Source organism: Monodon monoceros, unplaced genomic scaffold, assembly GCF_005190385.1.
Source record: "Monodon monoceros isolate NGI ecotype Baffin Bay Population unplaced genomic scaffold, NGI_Narwhal_1 Super_Scaffold_4, whole genome shotgun sequence".
NCBI classification, from domain to species: domain Eukaryota; kingdom Metazoa; phylum Chordata; class Mammalia; order Artiodactyla; family Monodontidae; genus Monodon; species Monodon monoceros.
In genome coordinates, this window is record NW_021703781.1 from 58,789,707 (window position 1) to 58,814,845 (window position 25,139).

Below are 25,139 nucleotides of genomic sequence, written 5' to 3' on the forward strand. Positions count from 1 at the left end.
AGCTTGCGATGTGAACATATCAGCTGTTCAGGGAGAGACGACTTGTGCCCCAAACTAAGTGAGTGGCTCACATCCAACCCTTGCTGTTTCTGGAAGCTGAACACCTGGGAGCCCCATATCTTGTGGGGCAGGGGTGCATGTCAGGAGCTTCCTGGAATGAAGCCACTTTCTCCTCCTCTGTTTTAGCCCTTCTGCTCCCTACATCTACACTTGCAGATCTCTGAAAATCCGTATTCCTCAGGGAGAATCTCCAGCAAGGAGACGGCTCCAGGGCTCGTGGTGGCCACAGGTAAGGAAGACATTCCCTGGGCTTCTTCCTCACTGAGGGCTTCTGGAATATGTTACGACCTCTGTGGAATCATTTGAGCATCAGATAAAAGCTATGGGCACTCTTCCCAGAAAATAGGCAAGATCTGTGGGACTCCAAGGCCAATCTAATAACCCAGTAAAAGAGCTCCAGACACTTGCAACTTTTGGTAAATGCAACATCTCACATGGTCACAGGGCAGTACCCTGTGCTTAGCAAGAGGCCAGAGTTCCTCTCCAAGTGAACTGGTAGATCAGAAAGGTTGTTTGTAATAGGGAATTCTCACTTTAAGAAAACGTGGTATATGAACTTCCTAGCTCACCAAGTATAAGTTGGGGTAGTTTTCTTTTTACACAGAGGATTCTTTACCAAGGGTTTCACCCCAGAGCTGTTTTTAATCAGGAGGTCTCTGGTGCGTGTAAAGGTTTGTTTACACATGAGTAACCGCTTGGCTGAGAGCCTGGGGGAAAGGGCAGAAAAACTCCAGTTTGTATTGTTGGATGCACTGTCCACTGAACGTCTATCAGAAATGAAGATAAAACAACTCCGAGATGAAAATGAAAGTCTCTGGGGGAAAGTGCTCTGCTTAGCATGCATTTGATTTCCACACACCTTTGCAGGAATACGTTGATGGCATAAAGCAAGGCAGGCCTCTAATCTTCGAAGTTAGAGCTCTGCTATGAGGCAGCTATTTTTCTAATGAAAGCAGATAAATTCACAGCAACTTGCTGAGATGGTTTAGTCTGTTTTCGCTCATCAACCTGAAGCTCCAACCGCTGGCGTTACTGCTCTCGTAGACGTGACTTCCTTCTCCAAGCCTCCAACTGTGTGAACTTTTGAACACCACCAGCGACCATCCACTCGAATCGGGTTGACAGCTAGCATAGCCTTCTGACACCTCAGACTACTCCCCTGCACCCGGTAGGAACTGGAGCCACCATATTTAACACCACTGGCTTCAGGGAGCCCAGGACAGTGAGAGATGAGGGCAGGCTCTATTGGTGTCCTCCTGGCTGGGGGGAGTGAACCCCACACACCATCATCCATGCTCATTGGACCTCCCAGCTCTGGGACTGCTGTGCTCTCTGCCTCTCCTCAAGGCCTATAGGAGACCCTGGACTGGAGTGGAAGGAACACTGAAAAATAGTAATCAATTATAAATATAAATGCTAACTATATAGTCAGGCATTGTTCTATGTGCCTTAACCACTCTGAACGTTGGTGTTTTCATTGCCAAAGTGGGAATGATAATACCAACATAACGGAATTGGAGTATTAAATGAAGCAATGGATTTCAAGTGTTCAGAACAGTGCCTAGGACATATCGAATACTCAATACATGTCACCTATTATCCTTGTTAATGTTACAGAAATTTAGAACTGCTCTTCTTACACCAGGAGAGTATGGTTTGCACATCTCCTTCAAGAGATCCATAAATAATATGCATTCACTCTGCATCCACGGAATGAATGAATGCACTCAGGAACCCTGTAGTCCTGCTTGCCAAGCTGACCTCTGACACTTACGAGCCTTATGAGTTTGGCTTAGTTCTTTAACCTCAGAGCTTCATTTTCCTCACCTGCAAATGAAGTTGTTTTTTGGTTTTTTTTGTTTCCTGCCTTGTGAGTGTGTTGTAAGAATTAGAGAGGGAAGATCCCGCTGAGGGCTCAGAGCATAGCCAGGTAGGTTAGTTGTGGTTGTTATTACCTGAGACCATCACGTGCCTCTAAATTACTCTAGTGCTAAGTCTTTGTAAACTAACAGACACATAGACATTAAGGATTGGATTCTGAAACTTTTTTGTCCATATACATGAGAATTTACTAATTCCTTTTCTCTCCCTTTGTCACTCTTGTAACTTTGTATGGTGCTTTGCATTGAGAGGACCATAACCCAGCTGACGAGATCCTGATGAAAAGCCAGTGCTAGGTCACCGGCACATGCCTTCTCATTCCCAGCTTCTCCTTACCCTGCTTGCCAGCTCTCCCTGGAAGGCTGTTCGCTATCGGGAGAATAATTATGAAGTTATCCTAGGATGGCTTCATTGGCCTGAATGGAGCCTGTCTCTCCAGGATCCTTTTCCACATCCATGCATTTCACCTGCCTTCAGGTGTCAGTGATCCCGGCCTCTCTCCTCTCCACTCCTCACTGCGTCCTCCCACCTCTCACTGAGATGAGGGCTCCCGGAAGCTGTGGGGATGACAGGACATCCCCTGTCCTGTCCCTGTTTGAGGCTCCTGTTGAGCCCATCTCACGAGGCAGATGGAATTCCAGTCTGGAGAGACTGCCAATTGCTTTTAGCCACGAGAAGCGCTAGGGTTGGGCTTCCCTGGTGGCGCAGTGGTTGAGAGTCCGCCTGCCGACGCAGGGGACACGGGTTCGTGCCCTGGTCCGGGAAGATCCCACATGCCGCGGAGCGGCTGGGCCCGTGAGCCATGGCCGCTGAGCCTGCGTGTCCGGAGCCTGTGCTCCGCAACGGGAGAGGCCACAGCAGTGAGAGGCCCGCGTACCGCAAAAAAAAAAAAAAGAAGCACTAGGGTTCTTACTATCCTTACCACTGTGGTTTCAAGCTAGTCGTCGAGGCCTCACATCCTCCCAGGGCCTTAAGGTGTGCAAAGCACTTTCCTAGCCTTGATTGCACAATGGCCCTATGATGTGGAAAAGGCGATTACTCTTGTCCTCGAGTTACAGCTGAAGGATGGAGGGCAGGGGGCAGGTGTTGTGCCTCACTCACACTCCCTCTGGCTCCAAGTCTAGTCTGTCCAGTAGCCATTCAGCCAGACCTAGCCCTGAGCCTCTTCACATGCCCGCTCCACAGCTACCCCAGGCTCCCTGCCATGCTTCCTGTACATTCTGAATGCTCGTACCCTTGTGTTGCCCCCTCCATGGAGGTGCTTTCCTTTCCTGCAGTGGCTTGCCCACTGTCTGCTTCCCCCTGCACTTAATCACCCTGAGTGGGCATCAGTGGCGATGAGAGAAGCATCTCTAACCCCAGAGGATGTTAAAAGCTTCTCTCTCTCTCTCTCTCTCTCTCTCTCGGTCTCTCTCTCTCTCTCTCAGTCTGTCTCTCTCTTTCTTTCTTTCCTTTACACGTATCTAACTAAGGAGCAGAGAAAGGTAGCCCTGGGAGGACGTAGGGCTTAAAAGTGTGTTGTTTACACATGCCCAAAAGGGCAGCGGCACCTCTGTGATTTCCAGGCTAAGCTGTTGCTGAGAGGAGCTCCCCGTTTTCCATCCCTCTCCCCATTTCTCCCTCCTATCACATCACTTCAGCGGGGACCAGCTACCTCTCCCTCCAATCTGGCTAGAGGCCACCTTGGGAAGCCCCCCTCCAGTTCTGCTTTAGCCAGTGAGGCACATTTTTCAGATCTTTCTTCTCTGACGCCATAACCCTGACTCTCCCTTATCAGAGATTTCCTTCCCACAGGTCCACTTAGGGACTGAACATGTTCAAAGATCAAATCATCCTGGACACCTCTTCTCTGTCCTTTCCTCTGGGAACTGTCTTTCTAGTTCCTGTGATCAGCAGCATGCATTTGTTTCAGGGATCCTTTCAATTGACCCAAGATACTTCCAAAACAGTCTTCACTGGGAGCCTTGGATTCTCACCACCACCACACCTCCAAAATCAATCTGGGTCAAGCTTTGAAAGAGAGGCTTAAGATGTAGGCAGAACCGGCTCCTGAAGAGGGTAAGAGGTGATGAGACAGAGCCTAAGAAGCCATGACAGGGCTGGCAGATTCCAGCTCTAGGGGGACTTTACACCTGCTTCCCCCTCTCTCTACCACCCTTGGTAGACGTTACTAATAGATCACCGAACTCTATTCTGTTGAAACCAAATATGGCTTCAGGATCCTTCTTAGCACAATGTCCCAGGCAGCCATCATTAAAAGACTCAAGTTGACATTTTCTGCCCCGTCCCTCTTTTCTTTCTTCATCTGTGTCTTCTAAAACCTGGATCTGAAGAGTTGAATTCCAAATTCCAGACACATCTCCTCAAAGCCGCTCACCATGCCTGTCCCCACCCCACTGATACTGACTGCCTGAGCCCTGAGCCCCAGAGGTATTTTTGGAAGCCTGAGTGTCAAAGCAAGTTGGCTAGCTGTGTGCTCCCTGATGCCGATGGGAGCTTGACAAGCTGTAGCCTGCCTTGAAATTCTCATCTTGAAGCATTAAGTGTCAGCAGCTCAATTAACATTTTCATTATTGCATTTTTATTGTGCTCTTATTTAGGCTACTGATGTGAAGGGAGCTAACATTCCCTTCATGCTATTTTTAAAGAAAACATATCAGCCTCAGTGGTAAATTCTTACATGTTTAGGGTACTTTTCCTGCTTCTCAAGACCCCCCCAAATGCACATCAACATCAGAACATGATTCATTCATTTTTTTACTCATTCATTTGTTGCACAGTTATTTATTGAGCAACTCACTTCTAAGTTTGGGGCACTGTTCTGGGCTCAGGGGCTGTGTGGGCAAACTTGGGCAATATAGATAGACTAGGAAATCTTAACCACTTTCTTTTTTTTTTTTTTTTTGCGGTACGCAGGCCTCTCACTGTTGTGGCCTCTCCCGTTGCGGAGCACAGGCTCCGGACGCGCAGGCTCAGCGGCCATGGCTCACGGGCCCAGCCGCTCCGCGGCATGTGGGATCTTCCCGGACCGGGGCACGAACCCGCGTCCCCTGCATCGGCAGGCAGACTCTCAACCACTGCGCCACCAGGGAAGCCCGACCACTTTCTTGTTTTTAGTAAGCATAACCACAAGGTGATGAAGTATTAATACAAGGGGAAGAAAAAGAAGGGGAGAGGAAGAAACAGTGTGAAGGGATAAAGTGTAGTCAGGCTGGGCATAAACCAGGTGACTTCTCCTGCCATGCTGGATGGCCATGGTCTGCTGAATATTGTCATATTCTTTTGGGCACTGGATAATTTTCGTTACATAGTCTATACTCATGGACTACTCAACTGCCTGGCACTCAAGAAACATATTGGCAAGTTTAACTTGGAAACACACACACACACACACTCACACACTCATACACACACCAGTTTTTCACAGGCTAAAGTTATACATGAGGAGGAAGGTGTTCCTAGAGGCAGCATGATAGTTTACTCTTTGCCACCATCAGGATTAATTTTCAAGAGATTAATGGTATGAATGAGTAGTTCAAGAGGTCCAAGCTTATCCATATTTGGTGTTTGAGTGTTACCATTTAAAGATGCATCCCTGTCATATTATTTATTTATTCATTTTTTTTCCCGTGTTAGGTTATCTTCCTGCTGGGTTTTTCATACGGCATCAAAGACTGACTGTACGAATCTATTCTAAAAATAACTTGGAAAATCTTTACCCTCTGCTACCCCCTCACCCAACCCCAAGCACACGTCATCTGTAAACCGCCTGACAATTTCAAATGATCTGCTTCTGTTTCAGGCAACATTGGTCCAGAGCTCTCATATACTGATATCAGCATGTTCATCTCTTCCGATGGGGGCAACACATGGAGACAGGTAACTGGGAGATTCGGGGGCAGGGAGGAGCCATTTAGGGCAAGTTCTGCCAACATCTTTCTTATAGATTCTCAGGCTTGTTAATGACTTTTTGGGTGCAAAAAAACTGAAGCAGCTCTTCTATTTGGTCAATGTAGCTGGCAGATTAGATGGGCAATGGGGTAACATGGGAAGAGCTGGGCAGGGCATAAGAAAAACTGGGATTTTCCCAATTTGTTCATTCTTTCATTCAGCAACATGTATGGAACAGTCACCAGATGCGAATTACCGTGCCGGTGTGAGTAGATGCAGCCAATAAAACAGTTTCTATCATTAATGTGCCACGGGGTCTTGGCAAGTAGGTGTCTTTACGTTTCTGGGTCTGTTTCTTTATCTACAAGAGGAAGGCGGTAGAATGCTAAGACCAGCAAAGCCGTGGAAGTCTGTGATGGCTTCAGTATTATGTAGGCCCATGTTTTATTAAGTATGAGACAGCTTAATAGTTACATGACCACATGAAAAATTAATTCAGTTTTACAAACTTTTTCTTGCAGCACTGTCCAATAGAACTTTGAACAGTGATGGAAATGTTCTGCATCTATACCGTCCCATGTGGCTAGTGAACACTTGCAAAGTGGCTAGTGTGACAGAGGAACTGAATGTTTTATTTTAATCAATTTAAATTTAAATTGTCTCATGTGGCTACTATATTGGACAACACAGATTTATACAATGTCACCTGGGTGTCAAGTATAAACCTGAGGAGGCAGTTGAATACTTTGGAGTCCCTTTCCTCGTGGAGCTCAGAATTAAGCAGAGGAGACAGGTTCATAAATAACTAACTGTAGTTTAGAGCGATTGCGTTATTTTAGTGGCATTATTTGCTTGCGCAGAAGAGGGAGGAATTGATTCTCCTTGGGGAAACTGGGAAAGGCTTCACAAGAAGAGGTGGCATTTTACTAAGTCTTAAAGGTGAGAAGGTTTCTATCTGAGGAGGACGAAGAGCACTAAATGTCTTAGCGATGAAGGTGAAGCCACCATCTGAAATCTACTTGCACAAGCTTCTGTTTGGGTCCCTTAGTGAAGATTGTCATCTCCATCACCAACATTATCATCGCCACCCCCATTGCCACCACTGTCACTACTACCACCGTCGAAAAAAAATTACCCAGGACCTACTAGACACAAGTCCTATATTAACTGCTGTAAGGCCTACAACAAAGAATAAGTTAAGATTCCTGCCCACGAGGGAATCAAGTGGATGAGGAAAAGACACATAAAATAAGAACATACCTTAAAAATATAAGATACTCTCTTACAAGTGCCGAATGGGGTAGCAACTGGAATGTAAACTCTTCTGGTCTAGAAGCTCCCAACAGACAAACCATTGTTCCTCCAACACAAGAAATAGCTCACCTGGCCAGGTGGCCACGGTTACATTCTTTCCTTATGTTGTCACCACTTTGGTTTTCTTTTCTCTTTTCCCAAACAACTTAGGATTCCAGCTTCCACTACATCGCTGGACAGGGCAAGAGTTAGCCGTGGCCAGAATGATACAACAGAGAGGAAAGTGTGAGGAAAATAACTTCTCTCTCCTCCTCAGTGCCAAGAATCTTCTTGTAGTCCTTACCTTCAGACTTCAGTCCAGTGTTTCTGTTACGTGGCTTTGAGCTCTGGCGAGAAAAGCTAGCATTACAGGCTCAGAGTCTATGTTTATATCTGACATATAAATGAATACCCCTTAAGTCTTTTGTGCAATAAGGCTCACCATTAGTGTGGGCATTTAAAGGCAAATATGAGAAATAAAACCAATTGAAAGGTTTAGGCCTGAGAGTCCATTTACTTTCCTCTGTGGTGTTCCCTAGGGCGTGTTTATAGGAGACACCGCTCCTATTCTCCCCCTTTTAAGTCTTCTTATACGTTCTTACCCCTTCTAGTACTTCTCACGTAACCCACCACCCCAACCTCTCCATCCAGGCTGTAAGAGCCACCATTAGTGGTTAAGAGCTAGAGGAAGTCTCCAATTCCACTTTCATCTAGATGATCTAGAGGAGAGAACTGGTTCTCCGGTGGAGAAATATTCTTCCTGTCTTAGGTTGGAGACTTAAAAGTCATAAACTGTAGAAGTGTTGCTATATGTGGGGTTAGGTCTAAACTAAGGCTCTGAGACTTGCATCCTGGTAGGTGCCTAGTAAATGCCTGTGTAGATGGATGGATGGATCCACTGAATGAGTGAATGAGTGAGTGGATGGGTGAATAGGTAATGGACAAATAAACCAAAGAATCAGTAACTCTGGGTCCGAGAAAGCATGGTGTCCCAGTGAGCATTTAGAGTGAGGATCCCCTAGCACTAAACTTAAGTCTTCATCCAACTTGCATGGGAACTTAGGAGGTGGTGGCTAAGTCTGAGAACTCAGTCATCACGTAGATCATAATGTCTACAGGTCTAAAAGGAATTGTCCTTTAAATTCATAGATAATTTATAAACATTATAAATGTTTATAAGACACCATTTATAAATTAGCAAACGTCTCATTTGGAAAGATGAGAAAGAGAAAGCTGAGTAGTCAGTTACTCAGATGAAAAGAGGGGAAGTTTTTGAAGTCATATTTTCCATTGAGTTATCTAGTTGAGCATGCATCTTGTTGCCTGAACCTCTTGTGGCACACTGGCTCACAGTACTAGGGGAAAGAGCCCTGGAAATGCCATTTGAGTAGCCGAGGGACAATTATTTGTTCTCTACAAGCCCATTTCCTCATCTATTAAATGGGGATGACATTACTTGCCAAACTTCCTGATAGGGTTGTTGGCAGGGGCGGAATCTAGATGAAACAATATATGTGAAAAACTTTGTAAACTGTCAAGCACTATGCAAATGTAAGGCGTTGCTATGATTGTCATTGTTGTTGTTGTTCCAGATCTTTGATGAAGAGTACAATGTCTGGTTCCTAGACTGGGGTGGCGCCCTCGTGGCCATGAAACACACACCTCTACCAGTCAGGCATTTGTGGTAAGGACAGCTCCCTACCCTATTAATGAGCAACGTTTTAGTGGAAAAGGTTGGGACAAGTTATTCTGCATGATTTTCTACCCATTGTACCCATTTCTTCATCCATTTCTTTATCCATCCATCCATTTGATGTACATTACATCATCCAGCTCTTTGGTAACAGTAGCAGACCAGATGATTTAGATGGGGAAGTATAATGAATACAGTGGGGTGGTAGGAGTGGGTGCTCAGATGAGCCAGAAATGAGCAGGAAGGGCCTTCAGGTTCAAGCAGCCAAGATTAACAATCCAAAATACAGGAGCTGGACATAGCTGTAAGAAGAGGGTTAGGTGCATGTAGCAAATACTAAGTTCAGTTCTAGACCAGTTGAAGTTGAGATATCTAGGAACATTCAAGCAGAGATGGAGATTAGTTGTCAGATACATTCATCTGAAGGTCAGGAGAGAGGTCTGGGATCACACTTTAGATTTGGAGTCACTAGCCGTTAGGTGGTAGTTAAAGCCATGTCAGTAGGCTGCATGCCTCATGAAAGTGGGTACAAAAAGGAGAAAACAGGGACTCCTGTGGAATACCAACATGCAGAGCAGAGGAAGAAATTATAGGAGAGGCTAAGGAGAGATAGCCAAAAAAGATAAAAACACAGGAGAAGTGTTTTCATGGATGCTGAAGGAAGGGGTGATCAATAGCACCAAATTCTATAATCAGAATAGATTTTACGGAGTGAAAAACAATCTAGAATTAAGCAATGTCAGAGGTCATTGGTGATCTTTGTTAGGGTAGATTCACAAGAGAGGTGGGGTTGAAAGGTGGAGTGCAATAGATGAATGAATAGATGAATGAATGATAAAGAATGAACTAAAGTAGAGACGATGTAGATAATCCTTCCCAAGAAAGCAGATTGTGGAATGCAGTTGAGTGTATATATGTAAGACCCTCCAGGGAAGACGAAGAGCTGAGTGAGAATATATTATTGTCATGCTCATTATAACGGTGATGATGATGTTCTTGTTTTTGGCAGAGGATGGATAAGTATCGTGTATGTTTATATCCTGAAGGGAAAGAATTTCAGGCTTCAAATTCAGCAGAATGAACATCTGAAAGAGTGAATGTTTGGTAGTAGAGGGAATGCTATCTAGAATACAGTCGTTGGGATTCACCATGGGCTGGAAGATGGATGCTGGCATAACTCCCAGGCCCTTGATTTTGGGAGACTAACCCTTTTAGAGTAAGAGTTTTACTTAGAAGCATCAGTTTGTAATCAGGAAAAGAAAAAATCAGCTTAGGATCCCCAGGTACCAAATTCAAGCTTCAGCCACCTTGGCAAGGATTTAAAGTTTCTCTTAGTTTGGCCAATTATTAAGTTAAAGCCGTTTGTAGAAAAAAAACAAAAACAAAAACAAAACACACACACACAAACAGTGCCCTGCCAACTCAAGCATGAGCTTGAAGAAGTTCCTAATGTAATTGTTTATCATCCTTTTACTACTGCTTTTATAATTTTGGGGTAGTATCAGAAGAGTGGAATTACTTGATAGTAATGATAGTCAGCATTTACTCAGGGATTATTAAATTCTAGGCACTGTTCTAGGCCCTTTCCATGAATTACCTAAGTTACTTCTTGAAACCACCCTATGCATTTTCCTGTGGGTACTCTTTTTATCATAGCATTAAAATGCAGACATGCTAAATACTTTGCTCAGAGCTACACAGCTAGTACCTTGCAGCACCAAGTTGGGCTTCTATCATGGATGCTCTTCTCTTTTACCTGCCAATTTTCCAGATACTTTAATGAGTACACAGAGGCTTATCACATGGTCTCTGTCCTCTGGGAGATCATAGTCAAGATAAGGAACTTAGACAGTCCAAGCAGTGTCTACGAAAGGATGCTGACTGTGTGCATTGCTGGAATCCTGAGGCCGGATAGAGCCCCCCCCCCCCCCCCGCCGGTGTGTGAGGGGGTCTTTGTGCAGCAGGTGATGTGAGGGCTGATCCTTGATAAAAGGATTCCAGGAGTAGGAGAAGTGATGGGAGGAAAGCCAAGGGAAGGGAAAACTCTGACCAAGCCTGGAATTCAGGAGATGTAGGGAGTACTCAGAAGACTGTATGTGGTTGAAATCAAGCATGTGAGTAAGTAATGGTGGGTAGGCCTCAGAAGAACTTAAACGCCAGTTTAAGGGGTTCAGGTTGAATCTGTAGATAATTCCTTTTTTTTTTTTTTTACATCTTTATTGGAGTATAATTGCTTTACAGTGGTGTGTTAGTTTCTGCTTTATAACAAAGTGAATCAGTTATACATATACATATGTTCCCATATCTCTTCCCTCTTGCGTCTCTCTCCCTCCCACCCTCCCTTTATGTAGGTAATTCCTTTTACTACCGAGACCTCTCTCTCTGTGGTGAGAAGAGTTCTCTCTATTGAGGACTGAGTAGGACTTATACACTCAGGGAGGGCAGCTTGACTCTTAAGACAAGTTTGTTGTTTTTTAACCAAGAAAAGTAACATTCCTTAGTCGTTATCATTGTGTTCCCAGCACCTCTATCTAAATCTCAATGACATAATTGATAAATGCCCTGTTGACAGATACAGCTGGCGGATTTCCTCCCCTTAAGTCCTGGGAGAAGAGGGTGGCAATCCCATCTTACCCTTGACTGTCACCCTCCTGCTCTCTCTCCTTCATGTGGTAGGGACTTAGCGCTCACTTCATGGTTGAATTTTAGAGACTTTTACACAAAGTTTGCCTTGTCCTAAGGAAAACAGGAGTTTGCTATTGTTGTTATTTCTTTTTGGTGACAGGAGAGGAGAGTACATTTGGCATGGAGCAGAGGAATAGAGAAAGTTTTGGCTTTGGCGAACCTTAGCATCCTTACATCTTGACCATTCAGTCTGTTCTGCAGTGGTTTCTCTCCAGAGGCCTGATCACTTCTAGAAGGAGTACTTGTCTAGGAATTTCTGGAGGGAAACCATCCAAGTTGGGAAAATCAATATTCACTCAGGGATATGTAAGTAGGATCAAATCCTGCCTTTCAAAGGCATTAATACAAAGTTTGAGTTTCCCCTTATTCCATGAAATATCTCTTTTGTTGGTAAAAAATATTTATTGAGCTCAGAAAAATACCTGCCTCCCATTGAATTTCCTCTTATAATAGTCATGATAATACTACCCTCCATTTGTTCACCTACTTGAATTTACAAAGGATTCGAGATGATTTTTCAAACTAAGCTTTGGAAATAGAATTTTCTCCATTTAAAGGATGTTGATGCTGTCATTTATCATAAATGCTACAAATGCTTCCCTGAACTTAGATACCACCCATGACTTCTGCTTACTTGCCTGTCTGTGAATGCCCTTCTCCGAAATAGTCCCTGTGACCGTTACATGCCAGCTACTGAGTGTGTGTGCTAGCAAACAACAGTGGCACTTAACTCATTCAGGAATTCTTTTTTTTTTTAATTTTATTATTTTTTAAACATCTTTATTGGAGTATAATTGCTTTACATTGTTGTGTTAGTTTCTGCTGTATAACAAAGTGAATCAGCTATATGTATACATATATCCCCATATCCCCTCCCTCTTGCATCTCCCTCCCACCCTCCCTATCCCACCCCTCTAGGTGGTCACAAAGCACCGAGCTGATCTCCCTGTGCATTTTGTACTCATCTTTCGAGGCTACGTAAGTGTTCTGTAGGGGCCTGACCTTATCATTATCATCAATGTTTCCTTATAAACTTCTTGACTGATTTTGTCTCTGGCTGGCTTATGAATTGCAAGCTTGTGAAACTCAAATGCAGTTTCTTCATCACCAGTAGCTTTTAATTAAGTTACAACCCTCCGGGTAAACACAGAGCTCATTTGAAGTGGAAGAAAGGTTAAGTGATCAGTTCATTGTTCTTTTCTGTAGTAGGTCTCAGACTCACCGACTTATTTTGGCAGCATATACACATGTATATATATTTGCATAGCAAAAAGATACTGGCCTCCCCACTCTCCCACAAGGGTATAGTGGCTCTCGAATTTAAATAATAGCTACATCGCCTTTCAGAGAAAATGAGAATCATAATTGAAAAGCTGGGGAAACGTTAGCTAGGCTAACAAGGCATGCTGTTTCCTATAAATTGAAGTGATAGGTAGCTAGATATGCATGAAGACAAAACAGCATACAAATGAACCCATCCATTTGTGACCGTGTACATTTAGATGCATTGAGATTAGGGCCTAAGTGCTATTTCAGGGAAGCCCTCCATCCAGTATTACCAGTATTACCCTTTGTACCTTAGAAGCATTAGAGTGAAATGAACAATGGCGCCCCATGGAATGCAGTGCTGTAATGAAAACTCACAATAGACAGAGCTACTCATGGGAGGGTAAACTGGGGTCCTACTGTTTGCTTAGCCCTGACAAGCTGTCAGTGTCTCCTTTCAAAGGGAGGTTCTTGGAAACTAAAACCAGCATCACCTGGCCGTTCTTGTTCCTTTGCTCTTCTGTAAATGGTGGTGAACACTGGCATTCTGTTCATAGAAACATTCACATGAAAACAATAGTTCCAGCCAATATGTGCCTCTGAGAGGCAAAAGTGCATGTGCTACTCTGAAGGACTGCTGTGTGGCTACAATGCCATCACCTCATGCGGTTGGGATAATAAAAAATAGAGCAGTGCACCTCACCAAAAGGAGGAACATTGATCCTCATTGGCCATTATAACTCTTATTTCTGTGCTAGAGTGTTCCGGGGAGGACTCTGATTGTTCTTGGAAGATTCTATTCCTTTTAGTGGCTCTTACCTCAATATTATAAAGTCATCAATTCATGGAGTAAGGAAGGGTCTTGGGGGGCAAGTAGTCTAGTTTCACACATACTACAGCAGGTACCTCTGTGACACCTAAGAGTGACACCCCACTTCACCAGGACGGCACAGAGCTGACCAATTTGAATGAGTTTCCACCCTGTATGTTGGCTTTAGTTGTTAGGAAGATTGTTTTGTGCTGAGCAATAACGAATCTACTTGTAATTTCTGTCCATCAGTCCTTGTTCTGCTGCCCAGACCTATGCAGAGTAAGTCAGCTCCAGAAATGCATGCGATTTTTAGAGCCCTACACCTATAAAGGACCTCAAGAGATGGCTCTGTCTAGGCTTTCTAAGTTCTGGGAAATGATCAGATACACAATTCAAGACAGATTGCATGCATTTGTTCATTTATTTCTCACATATTCATTGAGCCTGTACTATTTATCCAGCACTAGTAGAGGGGCTGGGATATACCAAAGGACAAGACAAAGTACTTGGGAGCTTACGTTCTTGTTCAAATATTTGACTTTCCTTTTTAGAACAATTATGAGAATAGAAATCTTTTTTTACCTTATTCTATCTGTATTGTTTAATTGATATTTTCATGCGTCTATCCACATTCTCTCTGATTTCATTCACAGATGTTACCCCTTTTCAGTAGGCAACAATAGAATTCTTTTTGTGTGTTGAACTATTTGGAAGTTTTCTTACTAAAAAAGTTAAAAGGTGATGGTAAATGATTCAGCTCTTATTCTTCTTTCCCCTAAGCTATCTCCAGATCATATAACCTGTTTCTAGAACAACTTTTCTTACTTTTAATCACATTGATTGTCAGTTTTCTACAATGATTGAAACTGAACATAGTATTGAGGACCTGGTGGAAGGATAATTTCTTTTATTATTCATGCTACCTGTCTGTGAACACACGCTAGACTCACAGTGCCTTTGATTATCACAATAGGGACACTGCTGGAATATATTTACCTTGTGATTGACAATCACCTCAGTTTTTTTTTTTTTTTCTTCCCAGCTTGAGCTTCTCATTAGTTACTCTTTTTCCTTTCTCTGGCTGTGGGGCTCTTTGTTTTTTCATTTTAATGAAGCATTCTGCTTTAAGTTGGTCCTCTCCTATAAGTGACTGCCAAATCTACATCCCTGGCTTTGATCTGTCTCCAGAAATCCAGATCCATCCATCCAAAGGTCCTCTTGACAGTGTTACAACACGGAAATCCAAAAAGCATCTCAACCTTGACGTGGACCAAACAGAAACAAACAAATAAACAAAAAGCTTTGCTTCTCCTGTTCTTTACATTTCCCTTTCCCAGTTGCTTAACCCCCCAAAACCATGTTGTCTGTGACTTCTCTCTTTTGTTCAAGCAAAATCCTATTGACTTCATCTGGAAAAATAGCCTAAAAATCTTATTGACTTTACGTGTAAAACTATCCTCAACCTTTCGTCCCTTTCTATGTCCACTATTAAAACCATTATCCAAGCCCCTTGTCTTACTTGGTCTCTTATAATTGCCATGTGTCCCCCACCGATTCATCTCCTTGCATCAACTTTGGGGCCTGACAATCCATTCTCCACAAAGAAACCATCTTGTGAAGGTAAAATCAAATCATCTCTCTCCCATTTCAGCTGGGGACAAGGTCCTTTGTAATCTGACCCAGCCTTACTTTCTTGACTCCATTTCCTCCTGTTAATCCCTTTCCCACTAATCTACAACCACCAACCATCTTTCTGTCCTTCCCATACAGCAACTTCATTTCACACCAGGTTTGCCCTCCAGAATGGCTCTCACCTTGATCTTTGCATAGCAAATTCCTTACTATCATTCAGATCTCAGTTGAAGTGTCACCTCCTCAGAGAGGAGAACTTTCTTAAATTTTCAATACAAAGTAGCTTCACTCACTCTCTATCATGTCCCTCTATTTGAACTGTCTTCATGACACTTATTTTTAACATATTTTTTTGTATCCATTTATCTCCATATTGTTTGTCTCCTCAAATTAGAATGTAAGTTCCACTGAAGCTAGGGCCTTCCCTTTCTTGTTCATTGCTATATCCCCAGAACAGTGGCCACTGCCAACCAGGCACATGGTAGATGTCAATAAATATTTGCTAGGTGAATTCTATTTTCTTTTCGTTCTATAGTCCTGTCTTGTCACTATTTAGAAGTCAATTGTAACTTTACCCCTGTCTCGCTGAGTACTGGCAGTCTTATCAATTTCAATTTCACCTGTCGGCCTAATAAGGGCTTCCCTATTCCTTTGTCTTGGCCATTAATAAGCTATTGAATAGAGGAGGAGAAGGTGGGTCCCGTGGGGTTACCATTCAATACAGTTACTTCAGAACATCTAAAAACTCCTAGTCATCTGAAAGAATAGCTCTCACAAATGACAGACCCAAGTTTCTGATACCCAAGAGATTAAATTTTATAATGTATTTTTTTGGAGTTTCTTTGGGAGTTTTGTTTTGGTTTTAATAATTATCTCAGCATGAAATATTCGGGTGTTAGAAATTACTGTTCTCAGAAAGTCACCTGAATAGCACGAACCTGGGCTTCCTAGTGGTACGTTGACCGTAAATTACAGTCACAGCATTCATTCCTCACCCTGGCTCTGGAGAACTGTCCCCTGGCCTATGCTAATTTTATGTCATCCTTAGACTTTGGTTATTGTATATGCTAGCCTTTACACCTGGATGTTGGCATTTCCTAGTGTTTTTGCTGATCCCATTCTTCCATCTAATCCATGCTTTTGCTCCTTCCATATGGATTCAGTTCATACAGCATGCTTTTATCTTCCACACCCTATCTCTCCACCTTGGGCTCAGTTTTTCTTTGGAGCTTACGTCTTAGAACTCAGAGCTCAGAAGGCTGTGATGGCCCCTCTGTTTCTATTACTTTGTGGTGTCTTATCTTTATGTATAAAGTAAAGATGATTGTCCTCTGCCCTGTTAATGGCACTGGTATGAAGGCTCCTCCTTCCCTGGGATGCGGTGGCACTCAACTGCAAGTTTTTCTGCTAATGTTAATCACTGACCTTCATCAGTAAGGAAACTCTGAGAATGAGATAAGGACGGAGGTCTTCAACCACTTTGGCTTCTTCCTATCAAGACAATAATCAATCCAAAGTCATCAAAATAAACAAACCAAAAACTAAACAAATATCTTTTTGTACCCTCTGGATTTATCAGACAGACTTAACTAGTTAGTGGCCATGACATACTTTGAAATACCTACAATTATTTTAGGAACCAGGAGGGTACATAGCATGAAAGGTAAGTCCATCCCCAGTTATGCTCTTGTTTTCACTTTTGAATGAGGAACTCATTTCCAAGAGAAGCAGTTCAGATCTGCCCGACTTCCTCTGGTTCAGCTTCAGTGATTATTTAGCCTTCAGCCTATTAAAAAAAAAAAAAAACAAAAGGCTGAAATGGCCAAGTCCTTAAAAGTCAAGACAATATTGACTTGTCTATACATTATTAGATCATTGGGCTATACATTAGATCTCCAAGAACTCATTCATCTTGCATAACTGAAACTTTGTACCCTTTGACCAACATCTCCTCATTTCTTCCTCCTGCCCACCCTCCACTCCCACCCCCTCAGAAACCAGCTTCATTGTGGCCAGTGTTTCACTATATCCCTATCTATCTATCTATATCAAAGCATCAAGTTATACACTTTAAATATATATAGTTTTTGTATGTCAAAGATATCTCAGTAAAGTTGTTCATAAAAAGTCGAGACAGATACTGATAATTTAGGAACTCATAAAAACTTTTATAACCTCTGCCTGCTTTTTGTTTGTAGAAGTAGGCCTCAGTATACCAGAAATACAAAACTTCTTATTGCATGAGACTAGTTTTTCTAGCTGGGTAAAGAGATTGACTTTGTAATTTTTTTTTTTTTTTGCGGTATGCGGGCCTCTCACTGCTGTGGCCTCTCTCATTGCGGCGGCCATGGCTCACAGGCCCAGCCGCTCCACGGCATGTGGGATCTTCCCAGACCGGGGCACGAACCCGCGTCCCCTGCATCGGCAGGCAGACTCTCAACCACTGCGCCACCAGAGAAGCCCTGACTTTCTAATTTTTAAGATCGGTTTATTTGGGAAGAGAGGATAAGATAGAGAGACAAGTAATATCCAGAGAATGGACTGAGTAGGTTGACTAGTAATGGGGACAGGGATTCACATCCAATTCATGGATGCTAGTGTAAGTAATGCTTGAAAAATTATTGGATGGATTAAAAGAGTTTCCTTAATCACTTCTTATTTTTTTATTCATATATTCATTTAACATTATATAGTACCATGTGCCAGTGTTTCTGCTAATTTTAGGAATGCAAAAGTGAACAGTATGGTCTTTGACCTCAAAAAGATCACAGTTCAGTGGGAGAGTCAGACATATCTTTTGAAACTATGTATGTAATATCAGGTAAGAAGCATTGTAATAAAGATATGTAGGCGATATGGGGGGTGGTCAGACAATGCACAAGACATATGTGACCCCTGAATTCCCAAGATTATAATGTTGAATGGAGGGATTCAAGATGAGTTAAGAAGTCATCACTCAGCACTATGATAGGTGAAGGCCTGGGTGTTGTAGGAAAATAGAGTTTCTACAGTTGAACTCAGTATCCTGTGTTGTGGAGTCAGAGAAAAATTAAGAATTAACCAGGCCAAAAGAATCACAGGGCTTCCCTGGTGGCACAGTGGTTGAGAGTCCACCTGCCGATGCAGGGGACGCGGGTTCGTGCCCAGTCCGGGAAGATCCCACATGCCGCGGACCGGCTGGGCCCGTGAGCCATGGCCGCTGAGCCTGCGCATCCGGAGCCTGTGCTCCGCAACGGGAGAGGCCCCAACAGTGAGAGGCCCGCGTACCGCAAAAAAAAAAAAAAAAAAAAAAAAGAATCACAGAAAATGAAACAAATAAAGCTGCCTTGGGGAAGGAGGAGTGTTGGGAAAAGCTTCTCAGAGGAGATGGTCTTTGGGCTTTGTCCTCCGGTTAAATCAAGGGGCAGTAGGGAACTCGATAATATCAAGAAAGGGAAGGAAGCAACTGCTCAAGATTGCTCAAATCCTCTCCACTAGCAGCATCCCTTTAAAGAGTTTCAGATGCTGTGTCCACAAAGGGCCAGACCTTCCTCTTACTGTTGGTCGAAAGATGGAACAGTGTTGCCCAGAACATCAGACACTCAGTGATCGTCCCTAAAAGCCCCTTAAAGTGGCATCGGGGAGGGAAAATGATACTTCATCCATTCTGAACAAATAGGAAATGGCTGTTTTTAAGGTTTGATCTGAAAGACACACACCTCCCCTCCCATAGGGTAAACCCCGCACTACTGAATTTATCTGTGTCAGAGACTCCAGAGGCTGAATTGATTGTGCTGTAAATTGAACCTCGGGTTCCATTCTGAGTACTTGAAAAATGACACTCCAGCCACTAAGCCCTCCTGCCTGGGTGGTTTTTTTCCTTCAATTCTGAGATGTTGAACTATTTCTGCAGCTCTTGGTGTTGTCTGTACCTGGGCCAGGAAATGCAGTTTTGATCAAATCTCATAATAATATAGGGAGATGTTGAAGATTAACATTACCTATTGATAATCCAAACTGCCAGAAAGGGAGATACAGAGGAGAATTTAATCACCTGAAAACTGGTTGCAAAATAGTGTGGTTTTATTTTCAGCTGTCTCTTCCATCTACTTGTTTCCAACCCAGGGTGAGTTTTGACGAGGGCCACTCCTGGAACAAGTACGGTTTCACTTCGGTTCCTCTTTTTGTGGACGGAGCTCTGGTGGAGGCAGGCGTGGAGACCCAAATTATGACGTGAGTACTTCTTTGTCTGTGGTCAAAAGGAGCCTGGAGACCTGGGTTCTATTTCCATGGAGGCCATGGACTTTCTCCAGGGAGGCTTACACGAAAGCATTTCAGTCTCTGGACCAAAGTTTCCTCATCTGTAAGATGGACATATTTATGCAACACCCACCAATTCAAGAGGCTACTGACAGGATTAGAGAAGCTGGGCTTCCAATTGAAAAGTTAAGGTTTCTCATAAAATTAAAGTATTGTAACAAATTTCCGTTTATCCAAAACCCAAGCAAACAGAAAGCTTAAGTCTTTTGATGTGTTTTCTCTCTTTCCAAAACAGTCTGGTAAGGAACAAGGGATGGGGACAGAGGGAACAAAACAGCCAACTTACTGAAAACAGGGAATGTTTTAAGGGAACCTCCTAGAGTCTGTGATATACACACACACACAGAGATTTGCTGTTGTTCCATTTCAGATTAATTTGCTGTGAAAATTTTTCTACACTCCTTTACGATGAGAATAGATGGTAGAGATAGAGATCTTAAAGCTATGAAGAGCTCCAAAGTACTTTCTGAATATTAAAGAAGATAATAATTTGATGTTTTCTAAAATTATATCATAGTTTAATTCTTAAAAAGTTGATTATGTGTGTTTTGTGCACTACTGTAGGTAGGGGGGTGAGGAGGAATAGTTGTGGGAACCCTTCACCAGCAATACGAAGCCCCACCGCTCTCCACCTCCCCTACTCCCAAGAGACTGGAATATCTTACACTTTAATTATTTGCTGGACAGAGTGAAGGGAGTCTGCTGGGCAAGATTAAGGGGAATTTGCTATACTGTGGACTTGTCACAGAAAGGCTTATAGAATGCTCCTGGGCTAGTTTGGGGGGACGCTGTCATCTTCTTACTCTAGGGGACACTGCTCTTCTCTTAACCTTTGCGTTCATTAATTTCTTTATAGTTTGAATCAATTTTTTCCTGATAGGAAACTGATGAGCTTTGCGGAGGAGGCAAATACAAGGGCAAATGGCTAATTCCTATGCTTTACTTTTTTTTCCCAGAATGATCAGTTGAAAAAGCTTTTATAATCGCAGCTCCGCAGTTTTGATCAAATGTTGTAATCTAGCCCCAGACCACTTTGCCATGCTCCTTCCCTCCACTTCCATCCTCATAACCAGAGGGCTGACCAGCCACTCCTCTGAGCTTTCAGAATGACAGAAAGCACCCAGCCATGATGGAAAATGGTGCACAAATTGGAGAAAACAACCAGAACAAATGGACAAAAGTCCAGTCCTAGGAAATTCAGCCGAAGCTCTACACAGGGGTTCCATGTCTATAGGAAATGTCTGTAAAAAGAGTCTATAGGATTCCCAGTGTCCTCATTATTTAAAGAATGTTCATAACAGAAAATTTGGGTGGCTTCACAGAATGTCTTTAAAATTAGTTGGAACAAGTGCAACGAAGAGTGATTTTAAATTATCTTCAGTTCTTTCTGAATTTTCGAAATTGCCTGTACAACCTTCTCTCTAACTTCAAGGGTGTGAACTGTGTCTTTTACAGACTTAACGCTCATTTTTGAGCATGATCCATGTGTTAGGCACGTAGGCTCTATCGTTGGAAATTTAAAGACATGATGTCAAACCCTATGAGGCGCTGCTACAGTCTTCCCAAGGGGTATATTGTATTCGTACCTTCTCTGGACAGTCCTGTTGTACAGTGTAAACAAGGGTTTCTTGTAGAATTTGTTCCTCAGGAAGCACAGCTTTAATTTGAGTTTTTCCAGCAATTTCTTTATGTTCTCCTAAAATATCCTCCAAAACAGAATTGTCTCACCATCTAAATTTCTAATTAAATGGACTCTGTTGTTGCTGTCAAGTCACTTTATTAATTAAGACTTAAATTAACACTGTTGTATTCAAGTTTAGCTGTTTGAGCCATGGACAATAATTAAGATATAGTATGTTAGTAATGCTTAGAGTCTAAAGCCTCATCATTTGGTAGAGACACAGCAACAATATGTTGTATAAATACAAATTCTGGATGTTCAAAGGCAGTATCATAACATAAACTTCATTTCTAAAATACAAATGATTTGATAAATATGTAGATATATATGCATAGTGAATATATATTCAAGTGTTTGTGTGTATAGACGTATGTACAGGTATATATGTACACATAGATATACATGTATATATGGAGAGATTTAGACAACAGAGGTACAATGAGAGAGAAATCCCAAGGATCTAGGGTCCCAGCAAGACCTTCGAAAAGTTATATTATTAAACAAAACTAGTGGTACCTATGTGCCAGTTACTATTCTAGATGAACAAATCAAGAAGAAACCCCTGTCCTCGTGGACTGCATACATTAAATAAATGTGACATACAAATGACTCTGTCATGTTACCCAGAATACTCTGCCAAGGGATTAAAATGTTTTCTTAGGAATTCCAGGAAGCGTACCCCAGAATACTAGGAATACTGCCATCTTTTTTCATAAGGATCTCTGACCATGAGCTGACTTTTCCAAATGATTTCCCATCCTTCGCTTAATCACTAGATATGAAAATAAAACCTTCCTCCTTTCTGGGACTTCCTCCAATACGGCCACTAGGAAGTTTCAAGTATTGAGTTCTAAGTTCTGTAAGGCGAAGGTTCACACATTCAAGAAGGCTGTGCAATCTACTTGAACGGATCAAGCCAAATATGTCTGCTCATCACAATCAAATCTGACATGGCCCTAGAAGGTTGGGCAGTGAAGATATGTTTGGTCCTAAAGTCAGGTCTTCCCTGTTGTTTTAGCAAAGAGACATACTGGTCCTCCTTTTATTCTGTGTTCTCCTTATCTCATACTGTGATTTATCCTGTGTTCTCTTGCATGAGGCCTCTCTGAACTCATTTCATGCTTCTCTTGGGCATTACTTTGAACAATAGTGCATGTACACCAATCTCTGCATGACCTGGCGTTCCCCAGCAAATTTAAAGCGACAGTTTAAATTCTGTATTCATCTAATCGTAAGTGGTAATATATATATTTTTTCCTCAGCTTTGGATGGGGTTTAGCTGGTCACATGGATATGAGGGAGATTGACCTCAGGGCTAAACCATTTACTGAAAAGATGAGCTACTGCTTCTGTTTTTCTTTCCTCCCCAATAAGACTCCAAGGAGTGTGGCAGAGTTTTTGTCTCCCTTCTCCCTTGCTTATCAAGATTCTTTAAATGCTAGTAAGTAGAACAGGAACTAGAATAGTGCATAATTTTCTTATATGGGATTTGAGGCAGACAGGTATTTGTCCTTCATGGAATTAAGATGAATTTGGAAGCAATCATCCAACCAAGTGTAAACAATTCAAGCTCCCTATTTTTAACTTTTTATTAATTCAGAGTTTCTCTAGGATGAAAATGATCCAGGGCTCCTTAGACAGCCAGAAGTGTAGGCCCTGGAATGATTGCCGAGAGGCAATTTCTGGCTCTGTCTTCGGTTTAAAAAGGACGTTAAAACCAAGTGGCCCACTAAGGATGACCACTGCTTTTCTCACATGGAATAGCAATGACAAAGACTAAAGCAGGAGTTCAAATAATTTTATATATGCTTTAGGAACTTCGAGGACAGGAGGTCCATTTGGGGACAAGATTGCTTAACATTGCCATTTAGCCAAAAACTTATTTATGATGTAGGCTATTGGATTTCTGTATTCTGCCTCTTTCTGTTAACCCTGACTCTGTAGTTCAACTGAAGTCAGGGAGAAAGAAGGGGTAGTAGCTCATTCACACTAAGGTTTTATTGCCTTGTTACCTTCATTTGGAGAATATAATATATATAAGATTGTGATGGCTAATGTTATGGGTCAACTTGACTGGGTCATGGCGTGCCTAGATACTTGGTCAAACGTTATTCTGGATGCTTCTGTGAAGGTGTTTTTGGACAAGATTAGCATTTAAATCAGTAGACCCAGTAAAGCAGATTGTTCTCCCTAATGTGGATGGAACTCATCCAATCAGTTGAAGGCCTGGTTAGAACTAAAAGGCTAACTCTTCCCTGAGCAAGAGAGAATGCTTCTTGCCTGGCTGCATTTGAACTGGGACATGGCTTTTTCTTGCCTTTGACTCCAACTGGAACTTCCACTTTTCCTGGGTCTCAAGCTTGGAACTATACCATTGGCCCTCCTGCATCTCCAGCTTGTTGACTCACCCTGCAGGTCTTGGGACATGTCAGCCCCCATAATTGTGTGAGCCAATTCCATATAGTCAGTCTCTCTCTCTCTTTGTCTCTATCTCCTATTCATTCTGTTTCTCTAGAGAGCCCTGACTACTACACATTCATTCAGAAACATTTCATGAGCTTCTGATATGTTTTAGACCCTCTTAAGGAATATCAAAGAGGTAAATACAATTATATCTATCTTTAAGGAGCTCTCAGTCTGGTGTGTTGGGGGTGCGTGGGACGAGATACACAATCATCAAGAATCCCTAGTTATATAACCAGGATACAAGTAGAGGGAAGTGAAAACTTCACATGTATGAAATGTGACAACTGAGTCAGTCTGGAAGTTTCAATAGCAGTTCACCAATGGACAGCCAATTAGTAGGTAATAGAATATAAGCTCAAAGAAAGCACACATTTTAAACAGTTTTGTTGAACACTATAACCTCAGGGCCTAAAAGAGGGTTGGCATGTAGTCGGAAATCACTTCTCATTGGTTGAAAGAATGAATGACTTCAAAGCAAAGGAAAGAACCATGAGAGAGCATGACTGGGGTTAAGGGGTTGAGCCTATGAAGGGTCTTAGGTTATGTTTAGGAATTTGACTCACTTCCACAGTGAGGTTCTTGAAATTGGAAATATGGAAACGCCACTCCTCTTCTCAAAATGCGTGGAGGGCTTTCCATTGACTTTAGGATGAAGTCCAAACTCATTGAATGGTCTATAAATATCTACACTGAGTCCATGTCTGGGACCTCATTTCTGGCTCCCATGCTCTGACCACCCTTCTCTGATCTACTGGTGCCTTTCTGCCCCAGGGTCTTTGTCTGTGTATCCATCTGGAATGTGCTTGCCCTCCCCACTTGAACAACCAAGCTTCTAATTAAGTATCTTTCAAGTGTCAGCCTAAGTATCAGTTTTCTGGCACACCCTCCTTTAGCCCACCAGACCAAGTTGCGGCCCCACTCTCTATGTAGCCTTAGCCCTACGTATTTTTTCCTTCACAACACTTTAGGCAGTAAATATTAATGAAAATGGCCATTGGTTCAGTAGGTTCCCCTCCCCCTTCATCTAACCTTAAGACGCAGACACACGTGTTTGCACATAAACAACACACACATGCACACACACACACACTGACTTTAAGTTCCCATGAGGGAGGATCTTTGTGTATTTTGTTTTTTGACTGCCATGTACATCAGTTTTGTGCTAGCACCGAGGATTTAACCATATATATGTATTAAGCGATTGAATGAAGAAATGAATGAATGAACACATGACTCTTACGGTCCCCAATAATCTTACCACCATTGTGCGTATAGTGACTTCTCTGGCCCATGGCTCTAGCATTTTAGGGAGTTGCTTATAGATCCCCAGAGATGCTGAAGTGCTCTGATAAGAATCCAATAGTTGCAAGTTACGGGAGCCTGGAGTTGGGTAGGAATCAGAGCAGCCTGTGTCTGTGTGCAGACGTGTGTATAGGGGATGATGAAGCAGGGGTGGAATGGCAGTGGGTGCAGAAGGGCAG

The 25,139-nt window shown here is 42.6% G+C and overlaps 1 protein-coding gene across 1 annotated transcript in view; it reads left to right on the forward strand.

The window, feature by feature from the left end:
* The window catches only part of SORCS3 (sortilin related VPS10 domain containing receptor 3), a 588,390-nt gene that overhangs the window by 498,506 nt on the left and 64,745 nt on the right, over window positions 1-25,139 (forward strand). Inside the window, exons 11-14 of the mRNA XM_029245625.1 lie at window positions 187-289; window positions 5,744-5,820; window positions 8,718-8,809; window positions 19,317-19,424. Of these exons, the coding sequence (XP_029101458.1) occupies window positions 187-289; window positions 5,744-5,820; window positions 8,718-8,809; window positions 19,317-19,424 (380 nt within the window). The remainder of the gene's footprint in view (window positions 1-186; window positions 290-5,743; window positions 5,821-8,717; window positions 8,810-19,316; window positions 19,425-25,139) is intronic.